Here is a 14,275-nt window from a genome sequence, read left to right as displayed (position 1 = left end):
CAGAGCAGGATATGTGCCCAGACAGACTGAATTGCGAGCCTAAGTAAGCCAGATAACATAAGAAGGGTTGGAACTAGAATCTAGGACATCTGACTTCAAGTTCTGTGTCTTTTCTGCCACATTGTGCTGTCTCTTGCCACTCATGGTTACAGGTGAGAAAAGTAAAATGATCATAGCAAGCATATAGGGAGTAGAGCAAACAGATGCTATAGGAAGCAGCAAAGGGAGAGAGGTATTGAACTGGACTCATCAGCATGGCTTGTTGAGGGAGCCATATCTGTGCTGGTCTATTTGGCGATGGTTAGGATTTACATGGACAGAGGGGCGAGAGCTTTCCAGGCTCAGGCAGTGCAAGACTAGAATGCTCCCAGGTACATCTGAACTACAGTATGTAGATCATCCTGCAGAGGGGCTGGATTTGTACCGCACTGTTAGTTGTGAGCATATGTTGGAAAGAGGGTCTTCAATCGCTACGGCTCATCTTTCCTCTCACTTCCCACACGATCCCTCTCCGTGTACTCCCACCACACCCTTTCCTAGCATCTAAATTCAGTTGCAATTAACTCCCAAATAATTGGTCCTAGAGAGTGAAGAGCTGCATGAAATCACTTTCCACCATCAGATGAAGAGGAAGAAAGCCCTTTAAACTCAATATGCAGTTTATATGAATATGAAATAATGGTAGGATTTTATAGAATTAAGATGGTTTAGGAGAGGCCAAAGTATTTTTAAAAAACCTGCCCCTCCTTGTCTCAAACACCTCTACCCAACAAGTTTCCAAAGAGTCTCAAGGAAAGGACAAAGGACAGAAATTTTCCACCTTCTTATCCCTAAGACCTGGACCATAAACCCTGATGCAGACTGCTTTGAGAAACCTGAACAAGACATGTGATTCAACCTATATATTTATGAGGCCTCTCTACCAAGCATCTCTTCTCCTGCAACCTCTAATGAAATCAAGCCTATAATGCCTCAGTCTATTTCATGAAAATATAGAAAAGTGCAAGAATGCATGATATAAAACTTCCTTTTTGCTGAGGAATAGTCACATTATAGCAGCACAGTGACCCCAACAACTACCAATGGAAACCCAATTTGTGCCCTAAAATCTGAGCAATGGGACCACTTACCTTCCTCTTTCAAAGAGAAATGAGGGCAGGGTATCTGGGAAATTCCTTGTTCCTAATAGGCCATTAGGCTTGTGAGATTAAAGGATTTGTCCAAGGCATTTAATAGTAATAATAATGGTCTACAAAGTGCAGACCAGAACAAACCCAGAGCAGACAGCACAGGTTCATTTTAGAGTCAAAGGACTGGGATACTGGCCTGGTATTTTCTGATGCTGAAGGAAGAGTTGAGGAAAAGAAACAAATCATGAGGTCTGGCTCTGGATGCTGATGGTTAAAGGTGAAGGTCTGTGTATGATGCTGGTTCCCATACAAATATTCTACTTATCCCAAATTATATCCTTTTGTCTGCATCTTTGTTTATCTTATGTTTAGAAATGGGTCTATGAAATGGACTGAAATGATAACTCTCCAAAAGATACATCCACCCAGAACCTGTCAATGTGACAGGTTTCTTACTTGGAAAAGGGACTTTTGCGGGTATAATTATGTTAAGGATTTTTGGATGACATCATTCTTGATTAACTGAATGAATCCTAAATCCAATGACACATCCCCTTATAAGAAGGAAGGTAAACGCACACAGGGAAGCCATGTGAAGATTGGAGTGATGCACCTACAAGCCAAGGAGCCCCAAGAAACACCAGCAGCCACCAGCATCTGGCAGAGGGGCAGGGAGCACATTATTCCTCAGGGTCTCCCTACAAAGAACCAGCTCTGCCCATATGTTGATTTTGGCCCCAGGACTATGAGAGAACAGATTTCTACTGTTTTAGGCCACCTGGGGTGTGACCATTTGTCACAGCAGTCTAGGACACTAACATAGCCTACTGGGTGCTATCCCCTGGGAATCCTCACGGTAACAATGGTGTGAGTGGGTGAGCCACCAGGCTGCCCCAGCCCAGGCACCTCAGCTCTCAGGAAGTAAGCCCCCCAACCAGCATGATAATTTGCACTGAACCATGGGAGTTCCCTCATCTCCCTGGGCCACTGACCCCATACAGAAACGTGTGTCTTCAGCCTCTCAGGCACCATCTCTGCTCAAAGCTATCCCATTAAACCTGGTTTGACCACCTCTCCAGGCCCCTGAGAAATGCAGTCAAACGACAGAGCTGTTCTCCTTTCTGCAAACGTCTTTATCAAACAACAAGAGTATATTTTCAGTCCTTCTCATATCACATTGAAGAGACAAACCGTGTTAGCATGTGTTCGCTGAGAAAGAAAAACAAAACAAAACAAAAACGTAAAACCATGGCTTGGGACACCCAGTGACTAGCTGGGGCTTTGAGCCTTCATGAATCTTAGCAGGAGCCAGTGATGTGTAACTCAATCTTTTTAACTTCATGATATATATTCATGTCAGTGGCATTAAGATAAAGACTTCAGTGAAAAATGAAACTTCTGATGAAAAACTTGGAGGATATTGCTTTCCCCTCCATCAGAGAGATTCCAAATCCTGCTGTGTTTCCATCCCTGCCACTGTCATTCCTTTATAAGGAAAACAATTTGGGAGGAGGAAAGAAAAGACACCTTGGCCTTTGGGGAAGGAGGAGGGAAGAGGCAGGGGAGGGAAAGGCGAGAGGACAGGAGAAAGGAGAAGTGGAAAAAAATCTTAGCATGTAATCATAGAAATATCCTAAAAGATGCAGGGAAATTGGCACATTGCTGATAATAACCATAATAACAAAGTTAATGATAGGCTCTGGGAAGGACCTTGCTTGGTTGAGGATTTGTTACAATGAAAAAGAGGCATTCAGCTGGCAGACATGCCTGCAGTTAACAATGTGGCATTTATCCTATACAACAGCCCACCATCCACGTCACAAGCCTGGCCACTCGTCCCTGCACCGTCCTCATTTTGCCTCAACAAAATTATTGGTATCTTGGCACTTCTCTGGTACTTGACAAAAGAACAGGTGTAAACATTCATGGAGTGGGGCGGTTGGTTAAGGGACGCTGTGTTCTAACTTTGTTGCATTGTTTCCAGCACAAGGGCGGGAGGGAGCACTGGGTTCATGGATTGGATGGATAGGGCCCATGAGGCTGAGCGGGGGCGAGGAGCACCCTTGGGGGTCTGGGCCTTCCTAAGCTTCTGTCCTGCAAGGGGTCTTTTGGGCTCTGCCACACGGAGGCCCTAGGAAAGTGCAAAGGAAGGGTCAGAGCAAAGGGACTGCTCGTTTATGCCAAACGTGTTCTATCTTTTCTTTTTATTTTTATTTTATTCATAAGAACAAAAGAGAAACGAGGCTAATAAATGCAGAAGCTGGCATTGAACCCAGGTCTCTGGCTCTTTAAAGGTTAAATCCTTATGGCAACATCATTCTCCTGCCCCCAAGGGTGCAGGCAATGCCCTAGATCCGTGATTTTCAACCTTTCTCATCTCGTGGCGCACATAAACGAATTACTAAAATTCTGCAGTGCACCAAAATATATATTTTATTTTTTGCCAATTTGACCAAAAAATAGGTATAATTTTGATTCATTCACACCTTACGGCTGTTGTGTTGGCTGTTGTCATTTTTTTATTCGACAACCTAAGGGAAAAGAGGTTAGTGGCTCCTGACTAAATAGTCAGGTACTGTGTGTTTTAAACATTCTTGTGGCCCATCTGTTGAAAATCGCTGCCTTGGATGAGTCTGGGGGTGGAAAGTGATCCTTTAATTCTGAGAGCTTAGAATGGGAGAGACTGCATTTGAAAAAAGCAAGGTTGCATGATACAAAGATAAACACACATAAATAATGCATACTGTAAATGGAAAACTGTTTAGCGAGCAGAACGTTTTCCACAATTGATGGGGCTGGTTTGAGCCCCAACACCTGATGTTTCTCACTCAGGCCCGTGGCTTCTAGAGTACCCCGAACCCCTAGTCCCTGAGTCCCTTGTCACCGCTGGTATCAAAGAGTCAGGTGGGTGCAAAATCTCAGGAAAGAAATTTGGTCCAAGTTTCCTTTCTCTTTAGACTAGCTTTCCACACCAGGCAATGTCTTCCTCCAGCTCAGTTCTTCACCTCACACTTCATGCAGAGTCCCCCACCATGTTGGATAACCACTTAAAACCTTAATTGGTGTTGTTCTGTTCCAACGTTTGTTAACAATGCAAAGTACTTATGGATGGGACATTGCCAGCAAAATTGCTAAACAAAAAAGTTTGTCTATTTTTGTGAAAGGAATAAGACAAAAGAGTAGCAGAGAGCAACATAAAAGCCACTTCCTTTGCCAAGAATCTTGAGTAATGATTTCCTGTATCTTTAATACTCACTGTGAAGGACCAAAGTAATTACAGCTTCTTTTTCCATTTATAAAGACCAATAAACCATTCTCTAGCAGATGCTATTTTACCACAAGTCTCTTTTGAAATTATTGCCCATCTTTGACCTATGAATGTTCCTATTTTAACTCTGCTTAATAATCAGGATTGCAGAACACTCTCATTATCCTTTTTTTTAAGTTTATTAAAAAGGACCAATGAAATACCTGGAAACCCACTAGATTTGGAACACCATTATGGACACTTGATATGATTTTAACTTTCTTCTTTATTGTTTTAAATTATGAAATGAATATAGGCTCTTTATAAAAATTTGGAATCGTTTAGAAAATAGAAACTTTGTCATGTGCATATCAGAAGGTCAACATTTTCCTAAATCCAAAGCCCTGATATTTCCTGTTATTTCATAGTTGCCATTCTAGCCCATTCCCTGACATTCCCTCACCCGCATTCATCCCCAGTTCTGCCCCATCCTCAACTTCCAGGCCTTTGTCACTTTGCCAGAGAGAGAAGGGAAAGGGAGATTCTAAATGGAAAAAAAAAAGTGTGAGCAAATTCAACATTTTTTTTTCAATGCTGAGTGTACATGTAATTTCCTTTGATAACTCTTCCTTAACTTTTACCCAAACCCTTTCCTCTGGGAGAGCGGAGGAATTATCCCTGTCAACCTCTAAGTTATCAAAGCACTGTGTTTTCCTAAAAAGTGTGATAAAAAATTAAATAAGTACTTACAAGAATGGTCCCTAAATTTTAAGTTCTGCCAGGCCAGGAAAAGTGTCGCATATTCATATCTGAAATTCTACCCCCTCACACGGTACCAGGCTCTTAGTTTCTTAGTTGATTCTCAATAACTATGGAAAGAATAGTGATTTTACTACTTAATCGAAGGATTATTGTAATGGGCATTCCTTCTCCATCCAGAATCAATTGGGCCTCCATAACCTCTCATTTATTGTCGTTGGTGGTGGAGAGAGAACGTTTCTCCTAGAGTATTTAGTCTAAGTAGAATAGTGAAGTCAGAGGCCTCCAGGCCCACTTCAAAAGCCAGAGCAATACCCCTAGTTTATTCCCCTCCATAGTTTACTTCACCATTTAGTCTTCTAAGGCTGCTATAGCAAGTGCTACAGATGGGGTGGCTTAAACAACAGAAATGTATTATGTTGCAACTGTGCATGATCGTCTTCTCCTGTGTCTTCATGTGGTCTTCCCTCTCTACCTGTCTGTGTCCTAATTCCTTCTTCTTGTAAGGATATGAGTCAGAATGGATTGATACCTACCCTAACAGCTTCATTTTAACTTAATCACCTTTTAAAGGCCTTATTTCTAAATATAGTCACATTCTGAGGCACTGGAGGTTAGGGCTTCAACATACGGAGGTTAGGGCTCTCAACACAACTTAGCCCATAAACTCATGCAGTGAGCATGTAGCGTGAACTTTCCCAGGTGGGCAATTTAACTGGAATTTTGACTTTTCAGTATGATGGCAATAGAAGAGATGATTGGAGTTCATTCTTTCCAGAGGAGACCTTCAGTAAAATGCTATCTGCCAGGAAAACATTCCTGTGCTCCCTGACTGTCTTCCCTTCAAAGACATCTTCCTGCCTCTTCCCAAACTGTGTTCTCAAACTGAGTTGAGTCCACAGGCTTCCAAAAGCCTTACCATAAATTCCTTTTTAATTGAATTAGCCAGGATCAGTGTTTATTTTCCTATTAACTTATAAACTATTTTAAATATCTTTTTAAAAAACCATCTAGAGCTATGTTCACTGACCTTGACTATGCAGGAGTAAGCAACTCCAACGAGAGGCACGCAGAGAGCCCCAAGGCTGATAGCAGAGCTCCATAAACAGCTCAGAGAATTGGATTTACATCCACAGGCCAGGTTCTGAAAGGGAGAAAAACAATTCAAGGGTAAATGGAACATGGATACCTCTCTGACTTTATGCTCCCTCTGAATTTTAAGTAACTGTGACCACACATCCTGGTCTTCTTGACACAGTCCTGCATCACGCTTGTTTTCCCAGAGTAATTATTAATAGTATTCCATTCACCTCCAACTGTGTCCCAGTTTGGATTAAAAAAAATAACATGGTCACCCTATATTAAGTGTGTTTTAATCACTGATGTATTCTTAGTACCCAGAACAGAGCCTAGCAGACAACAAGTTTCAACAAACTTTTGAATGAATGAATGAATGGAGTGGGATCTTGCTTCTTTATTAGATAAGATGTATGTTTCATTATCATTTTTATTCTACTTGATGCCACTTGATGGGTATACATCATTAAGCCAAGAGGTTCTGGAGAGCTCCTAGAAAAAAAGGAGGCATGGTTTGGAGACCTGCCATGTTCCTGTTGGCACCCATGGAAGTGGTGGCTGCCTTTTTAAAAGGGATGAATATCAAGGCAAGGTAGGAAGTCCACCTGTTGTTGGAATGTCTGCCAAGATCTAAGATCTGCTGGACGCAAAGTTCAGAGCTCTTTCTCCACTCCCCCCCATGCCCGGTTGAGGCTCCAATTTGAGCATTAGGCAACCACCATGGCACTAATTAAGAGGCACAAGGTATATCATAGGATGACTAGCTCCTGATGAGCACATGCTGCCTGGTGTTGACTTGTTACCATTATAAATAGATTAGAAATCTGGAAAGCATCTGCATTTTCCCCTCACAGAGGAGAATGTGAAATTGACAGGTAGGAATGAGAATGTATCAAGTGGAGCTTTGTAATTAACAAAGATTAGCTTTATTTCTCTAGGCTCATCTCCTCTCTCTTCTTCCCTTGGCGCTCCTCCCTCAAAATGTCGCAGCTGCCTATGGCAGAAGCCCAGCAATTCTCTAATTAAACCGTAAGATTTTTGGAAGGTCAGTGCAAGAAAACCATTCTGGTGCTCCAAGGACAAGGTGTGTTTTTTTATGGAGACAGTTAAGTGCTTCCCAGGTGATTCTATCTAGAAACCAAGAAAGACAGATTAGTGGCAAGAAAAACAGTTCTGTCTCTGTTGCATCTGCATGACCTCCTTTCTCTTCCTGTCTACCATGCTTGGACACAGCATTAGTGGCATACAGTTCTTGAAAGACTGGCCACAATAACATTTCACAAGGGAGAATAAGCAACGCAAGGCCCCACATCACAGGAACAGCATCTTGGGGAGGCTCCAGGGAGAGACATAGGACTTTTTTGGTGTGGGGAGATCCCTGGAGCCCAACAGCCTGGGGTGCTCTGCACACAACCATTTCTGCAGAGGCAGTTTCCATTCCTCAGGGACAAGACCACACACTTTTTCAAGAGCAAATGACTCAAGGCCCTGCTTTATCTGGTTCATTTCTAATAGTGGCAAACAGCACCCGTCCCCAGAGACTAAGCCGTCATGACAGATGGCATGTGCACCTGTCACGATCTGTTTTCCTCTGTCTTTCCTGACATTTTGAAAAGAATCTCCATCCTGTGCTCACTCTCTCAAAGAGCCCTCCTAAAGCTGTGGCCAAAACTGAGGGCAAGAAACCATGTCTATAAATAATAAATTTTTACAAGTCATTGTTTTATCTTCTATTTTTCAATGTGTAAAGATGAAGGCACTCAAGTCAATGGCCTATAGGACCCCAGGACCTGAAAGTGCACACGTCATCACAAAGGCAGTGTACAAAAAGGAAGAGTATGTTCAGAGCAAGCTCTAAATATTGGAGTCAAAAACCATAAATAAGCAAGGTCAAGGTGTTTCTGTCCCAGTAGCATGGCTACCTCCAGGCTGCACCACCTTTGGCAAGACCGAGCATGTTTCAGAGCCCGAGAGCCTCCAGTCTAATTTTATAAGGCATTCCTGGCAGCCCTGATTAGAAGCGTCCAATTTTTATCCCTTTGAAATGGTCCAAGGAAAATTAGATTGGTTTTATTTTTTAAAAAAGCAATAAAAGCAGCAGTGACTTTTGGAATCAAGGCATTAATGGTGAATTTTAAGCAAAATTCTCTCCCTTCTGACAGGAAACTGAGGGAGATGGTATGTCTCCCCAGGTAATTCCGAATTTCCCTGGGAATACAGCCCTAGGTGAGAGACTTGTCAGATCATTTTTGCCACTGGAGGCCAGGGAGGACAGAGAAAAGGGATCCAGCATGACAGAACTAGAACCTCTCAGATTCAATTCATTATTTCTCAAGCCCTAGTCATTGTGTGTATGTTTACCCAAATTATCTCATTTGATTTGAGATCCAGCCCTGTGAGATAGATGTCATTATTGTCAATTTATAGATAGGGAAATTAGACCCTGATTATGGCATTTTATCCCTTTGGGCCTCAGATAATTAGAAAGTAATGGATCCAAGTTTTATTGAGATTTTCAGTCTCTGACTAAATTGAACTCTGGCCAGACTCTCCTACTTTAAAGGGCACTCTGCTACTATAAAGTTAATGATAACTAATATAAGTTTAAGGGACATCACAAGGCCATGGTACTTTGAAAGGTAATCGTTGGGCTACATCTGGTCTCCCTGGCAGTACTGTTGGAGCAGACAAGAGAATTTGGCAGGATCTGGTGCGTGTGTCAGGATGAGGCTTCCCCATTGCCTATGTTTGCTCTCTGGCCTTCTTCCCTCTGAACAAGGCCAACCACTTTAAAAGCGGCACAGCTTGGGAAGCCATGGCCTGGCAGCTGTCTATCGAGCAGCCTTACTTCAGTCCAGCGAGGGAAACAAGGGCATCAGGCTATGGGTTACTGAGCAAGTGGGTCAGCGGGGCAGCAGCATGCAGAGGATTGTCAGCTACTGAATGACACACACACTTGCGAAGTTAGAATCTAAACTATTCTGGATGTTATAAACACGAGCCACATTGACATAATCATCGGATTCCCTACGGATACTCAATGATCTGCAGTTCAATCAGTTTTGCATTTGTTAGGGAGTTGTATGGTGGAAAGAAGACTTGAGTTCTAGCTTCAGCTCTGCACTAATTTGCTGTGCAAGCTCAGGAAAGTCACTTTCCTCTCTGAGTCTCAAGATATCCCTCTAACTTAAAATTCAGAAGGAGCATAAAGTCCATGTTCTTTTACCCTTGAATTGCTTTTCCCCTTTCAGACCCTTTCCCCTTCAGACAGAAGGAGCGAGTTATCCTAAGTCCTGCCCATACTAGTGATCTCTCAATAATCTCTGAAAAGCAAAGCTAGCCAGTAAGGCAGGCCATAAAGTGCATTCCTTTTACAAACAAGGAAATTGAGGGCCAGAATGACTTGATGAAAGTAAGAGATCTCCTTATTTCTGGCTTAATATTCTTTCCACGGCACAATACATCACTACCTTGATTCAAAGTGTGTTTTTGTTCCAGATAACTCAATTAGGTAACTCTCTCAGAGTTGCAGCTGTTGCCTAGAAGGAAATGAGTAAATATGGAAGCTCTTCTCACTCCTGTAAATTAAGGTGCCTTGCACTGTATCATGGTAACATGAGCCTGGACAATGACTTTTATCCAGTAATACCCCCTGAACCCTTTTGTGGCAGATAAAGCAAATATTCTCAAACATTGGTGCACACGAGAATCTTCAGAGAATCTGCTACAGTGCTGATGGGCTCCAGCCCCAGAGTGTTTCTGAAGGCTTACTTATAAGGTCTAGAATTGTCTTAGGGAAAACAATTGAAGCAAAGAGTGTCCTCACTGCTGGTGAGGAGCCCAACATAGAAGTAACTAAAAGTTAGTCACACTCTTTGCCATCTGCCTTTGCTGGTCTAGTACTGAGAAACCTGAAAGAACTATACCAGTGGTAGATAGAAGCCATACCCTTAGCATGGCTTAGCTCAAATGAACCAACTATCTCATACTGTTTTACCACTTTATTACTTTATCCTTTTTAATCTAGTGGAGCAATTTTATCAACCTGACATAAAATTAATATTGTAAGAACTCAGAGCCCATTGGAAAGCAAAAATTAACACATTTTGAGAATTCACCTTTGACTGGGATAAGAATATTAGACACTTTACATTATTTGGGAAGCTCAAAACCATTGAAAATCCCTTAAAGATATGCAGGCAGTCTATGTTATGAACAAGCAGTAATACTGAAAAAAAAAAGAAAAAAGAAAAAACACTGCAACTTTCTTTAAAGGTACCATAAAATTAACTTCTCAGTATTTGAGGAAGTACTTATATAATGTGAATTTGTTAAAAAGGTGAATATAACTCAAGAAAAAATTATGCTAAGAATATAGTACATAATTTTAAATATATTCACAAATCAAAGAATAGCCCATCTGTGTTTAATCCTACACCTTCAATTTGAGTTCAGAATATGATTCTGGAATAGCTAATTTACATCGAAAATACGGAAGCATATTATTGACCAAAGCATTTTGATTTCTTGATTTTCTGCTATCCATGGAAATTTAACACATATTTTCAACAGTATAAAAACTAAAACATTCAACTTAAAGCCCTTAGTATAGCTATTTAGTCTGCATCCCCTTACTACTCTTCTCCACATTTGTTAATGTGGAGAAGAGCCCCACACTCAACTTTGCCAAATTCCTTACTCCGCACTGGGCAAGAGAAAATTTATTACTGGTGCGATGCATCAAACAGCATGGAAAAGGAAAAGGAAAAGGAAAAGGAAAAGGAAAAGGAAAAGGAAAAGGGAAAGGAAAGGAAAGGAAAAGAAAAGGAAAGGAAAGAGGAAAGGAAAGAGGAAAGGAAAGAGGAAAGGAAAGAGGAAAGGAAAGAGGAAAGGAAAGAGGAAAGGAAAGAGGAAAGGAAAGAGGAAAGGAAAGAGGAAAGGAAAGAGGAAAGGAAAGAGGAAAGGAAAGAGGAAAGGAAAGAGGAAAGGAAAGGAAAGGAAAGGAAAGGAAAGGAAAGGAAAGAAAGATACGTGTCTTGTTGCGTTCATCTCCTGTTTTTATGTCTTCTGCTGAAATCTTTAAGATCTGAGTGGGAGCTTACACCTTTACCGCTCACTGGGACCTGATCTCAGATGAAGTCCATATCACTACTGAGACGTTTGTTCAGAAAGCCTGGCCACAAACATAGGAATGGGAAACTTGGATACTGATTCAAACGGTCCATCTAATGAGAGCACCCCATGGGGTTATAGAAAATGAATATGTAGATTGAACTATTGTTCTCATTTCTTCATGCCCTTTCTCAATTGGAATTATATACCCATACCTTTTGTCATGTAACTTAGCAGGGTCTTGCACCAGTGTAGGCAGAGTCTATTTCTCTAGACCGTTGATGTTGGATATGGCCATGTTGCTTTTTTTAGTCAATGGAATGCAGATGACAGGTTAATAGGGGGACTATTTTGAGCCCAGATGTTAAAAACGAAGACTATTCTGCTGGCCTCCCTTGGAACTCTGTATATCACCATGGGGGCTGGGGTGTGGGGGTGGGGGTGGTGAGAAACATACCCTGGGTAGCTGCTGGTCTTGGAATGATGACGACCCATGAAGTGTACCTGAAGCAACTGAAGCCTGAATCCACAGCAGCTCAGGAGAGCCTGGTCAGTCCCAACTCAGCGCAGCCAAATCACAGCCAACCTAAAGACTCAAAAGCAAAGCATCAATATCTGTGGTTATAAGCTATTTGTTTTTTTTCTGCCATGTGTCATTGCTGCAGCAATAGCTGACTGATACACTAGAGAGAGAAAACTGCCCAAAGAAATCTCAGACAGATATACAGATTTGATGTACAAAAATACATTTATTTTCAACAATTTCAAAACCACTGTCTTTTTTTTACAGTAGAAATATTCAAATGGAACAATAAAACCAAGAACAGTATATATACATATACTGTATATATAGATATGACTCATGCATTTGTATTCCATTGTTTAGTACAAGTATTGCAATTGTCTGCCCCATTTAACCCTTGAAACAAAAAAGCAGGATCTTTAGAAATACTCCTAATCTTGATCTATGCTGTAGCCAGCTAGATATCTGTAGATCATGTTCTCTCAGTGTCTCATAGAGAGAAATGTGAACAACATCCCACAAATATTAATAGGTAAAAATTCGGCCTTTTCTCCCATATATATATATACACAGTGTATCATTTTCTAAAACAGTGTGCACAGGCTGAGCCTGAAAATTAAAAACTGCTTACAGCATGGCTTAAAGGGAGCCTACTGAAAACAATTGGCATGTATAAATGTGTGAAGGGGCTGGGGTGCTAGAAAGGAGAATACTGGCATTGGGAGCCACTCACTCCAGAGGCAAGAACTATCTTAAGGGAACTGAAGGCAGACATTTGACTTTGAGAAGTTGGGTACATCTGACAAGCAAATAGCACAGCTTTGCTAAAATCGTCTTTGACTAACATCATTAAAGACTAGACCTCTATTTGGCCCATGAGGCTTGCATGGACTAATGATTCTACAAATGCCACTTCCCTCCCAACCTCAGGGACCCCTCCCATGCCAAGATCACTCACTGGGTTTAGCCTAGTGTTCAGAGGACTTTTCTCAGCTAAGAATAGCCCAAGAATTCCCCCATAAACATTATATATTTCTTTGGAATCCAACCAGAAAGCAGAATCATTGTCGTTTTCAGATCCATTGCCTGGCTTTGTTAGAGAAGGCCGTTTCCTCATGCTGATATCCTCTATTTCATCCTGTTGGAGGGGAACCCTTGTATCTCCATCTGGATCTCAGTTTGACGTCTCTGGTGGGTTTCATCTTGAAACTCCTTCCATGTCACTGATAGAACAATAAGACTCCATGTTCCACGATGTTCCTATAGTCCTTCTTTACCAATCATTCCAAAGAAGCTCCCCCGCCCCCCCTTATATACATAAGTAGAAACCAGCTATGGCATGGACACAGAGATGCAAGAGTTAATTGTGACAGACAACTGGAGAGCATCCAGAACCCAACACATCAACCAGGCCTGGGGTTGATCAGCTCTGAGGGTGAGTGCATAAGCCAACACACACGTCTTTCTTTTTTCTGTTTTCTTTTTTACTAAACATTAAATTATTTCTTAGGAAATAAAAAGCTATTTACATTGTAATTATATACAATAAGCCATCAGCAGCCTCGCTATTGACATGCACGAGGCAGGGCCTCCTTCATAAAGGTGTGCACGCTTTCTGCAGCTAGTTCAGGCCCCACTAACCCACCTCCTGTGGTTCTAACTGGGAAATGGTTTATGTTTTAGGTGTAGTGTGCTGGGGGAGGGGGTTGTTGGTGATTTGGGGGGATGGGAGGTTAATAAAAAGCCAACTCAACTTTAAAAATAAAAAGATAGAGAGGCCAAAAGGAAAAAGAGAGTCCTTGCACCATTAATGACAGAATAAAGCAAGAAGGCCTTAGGGAGATGCATACTTTGCCCACAGTGCAGATACAGCCATTTATCCTTTTTATCTCATTTTAATCAGCTAAGAATGCCTTTGCCTCCCAAAGCTAAGCATCTGCCTGCTATTTATGAAGGGGCCCTTGGTAAACAAAGGGTAAAAAAAGACATTTTCATTTTTTCCATAATAATAGTAATAGTAATCATCAAAAATAAAAAGTCGCAAAGATGGTTGACCGTGTGGCTTGTTGGTATTAAACACTAGTGCAGTTGGGGATCTCCTTTGTGCTTTCGCTGTTTGCAATGGTGGCAATGCCTCCTGCAGGGGAGAGAAGACAGAGGAGAGAAGGATGTAAATTTCATAAGGGCAGGAGTCTTTTGTTTTATTTCCTGCTAAATAAAAAGCCACCTCAAACAGGTGCTTAATATGTATTTATTTAATAGGGCACCAAGATAGTCTAGCCTATCAGCTCATTGGCTTATCTCATCTACATTTAAAGTTTGCCATCTCCCACACCAGCACACAAGGCAGGAGCAATACCTTGCCATCTTATACTCTACTAATAACTACAGTGATAGGCAATATGTACTGAACACTTACTATGTGGC

At 41.6% G+C, this 14,275-nt stretch overlaps 1 protein-coding gene across 1 annotated transcript in view; it reads right to left on the bottom strand.

The window, feature by feature from the left end:
- Window positions 1–13,864: 13,864 nt before the first annotated feature.
- Window positions 13,865–14,275, bottom strand: part of SORCS3 (sortilin related VPS10 domain containing receptor 3) — a 535,770-nt gene continuing 535,359 nt past the window's right edge. The window contains exon 27 of the mRNA XM_054581475.1: window positions 13,865–13,985. Within this exon, the coding sequence (XP_054437450.1) occupies window positions 13,921–13,985 (65 nt within the window). The 3' untranslated portion in view covers window positions 13,865–13,920. The remainder of the gene's footprint in view (window positions 13,986–14,275) is intronic.

This window comes from Pteronotus mesoamericanus, unplaced genomic scaffold (genome assembly GCF_021234165.1).
Source record: "Pteronotus mesoamericanus isolate MK-2021 breed Mesoamerican mustached bat unplaced genomic scaffold, CSHL_Meso_final contig_657, whole genome shotgun sequence".
Lineage (NCBI taxonomy): Eukaryota > Metazoa > Chordata > Mammalia > Chiroptera > Mormoopidae > Pteronotus > Pteronotus mesoamericanus.
Note: the sequence above shows the minus strand (reverse complement) of the source record. Positions and strands in the feature narration are given on the sequence as shown.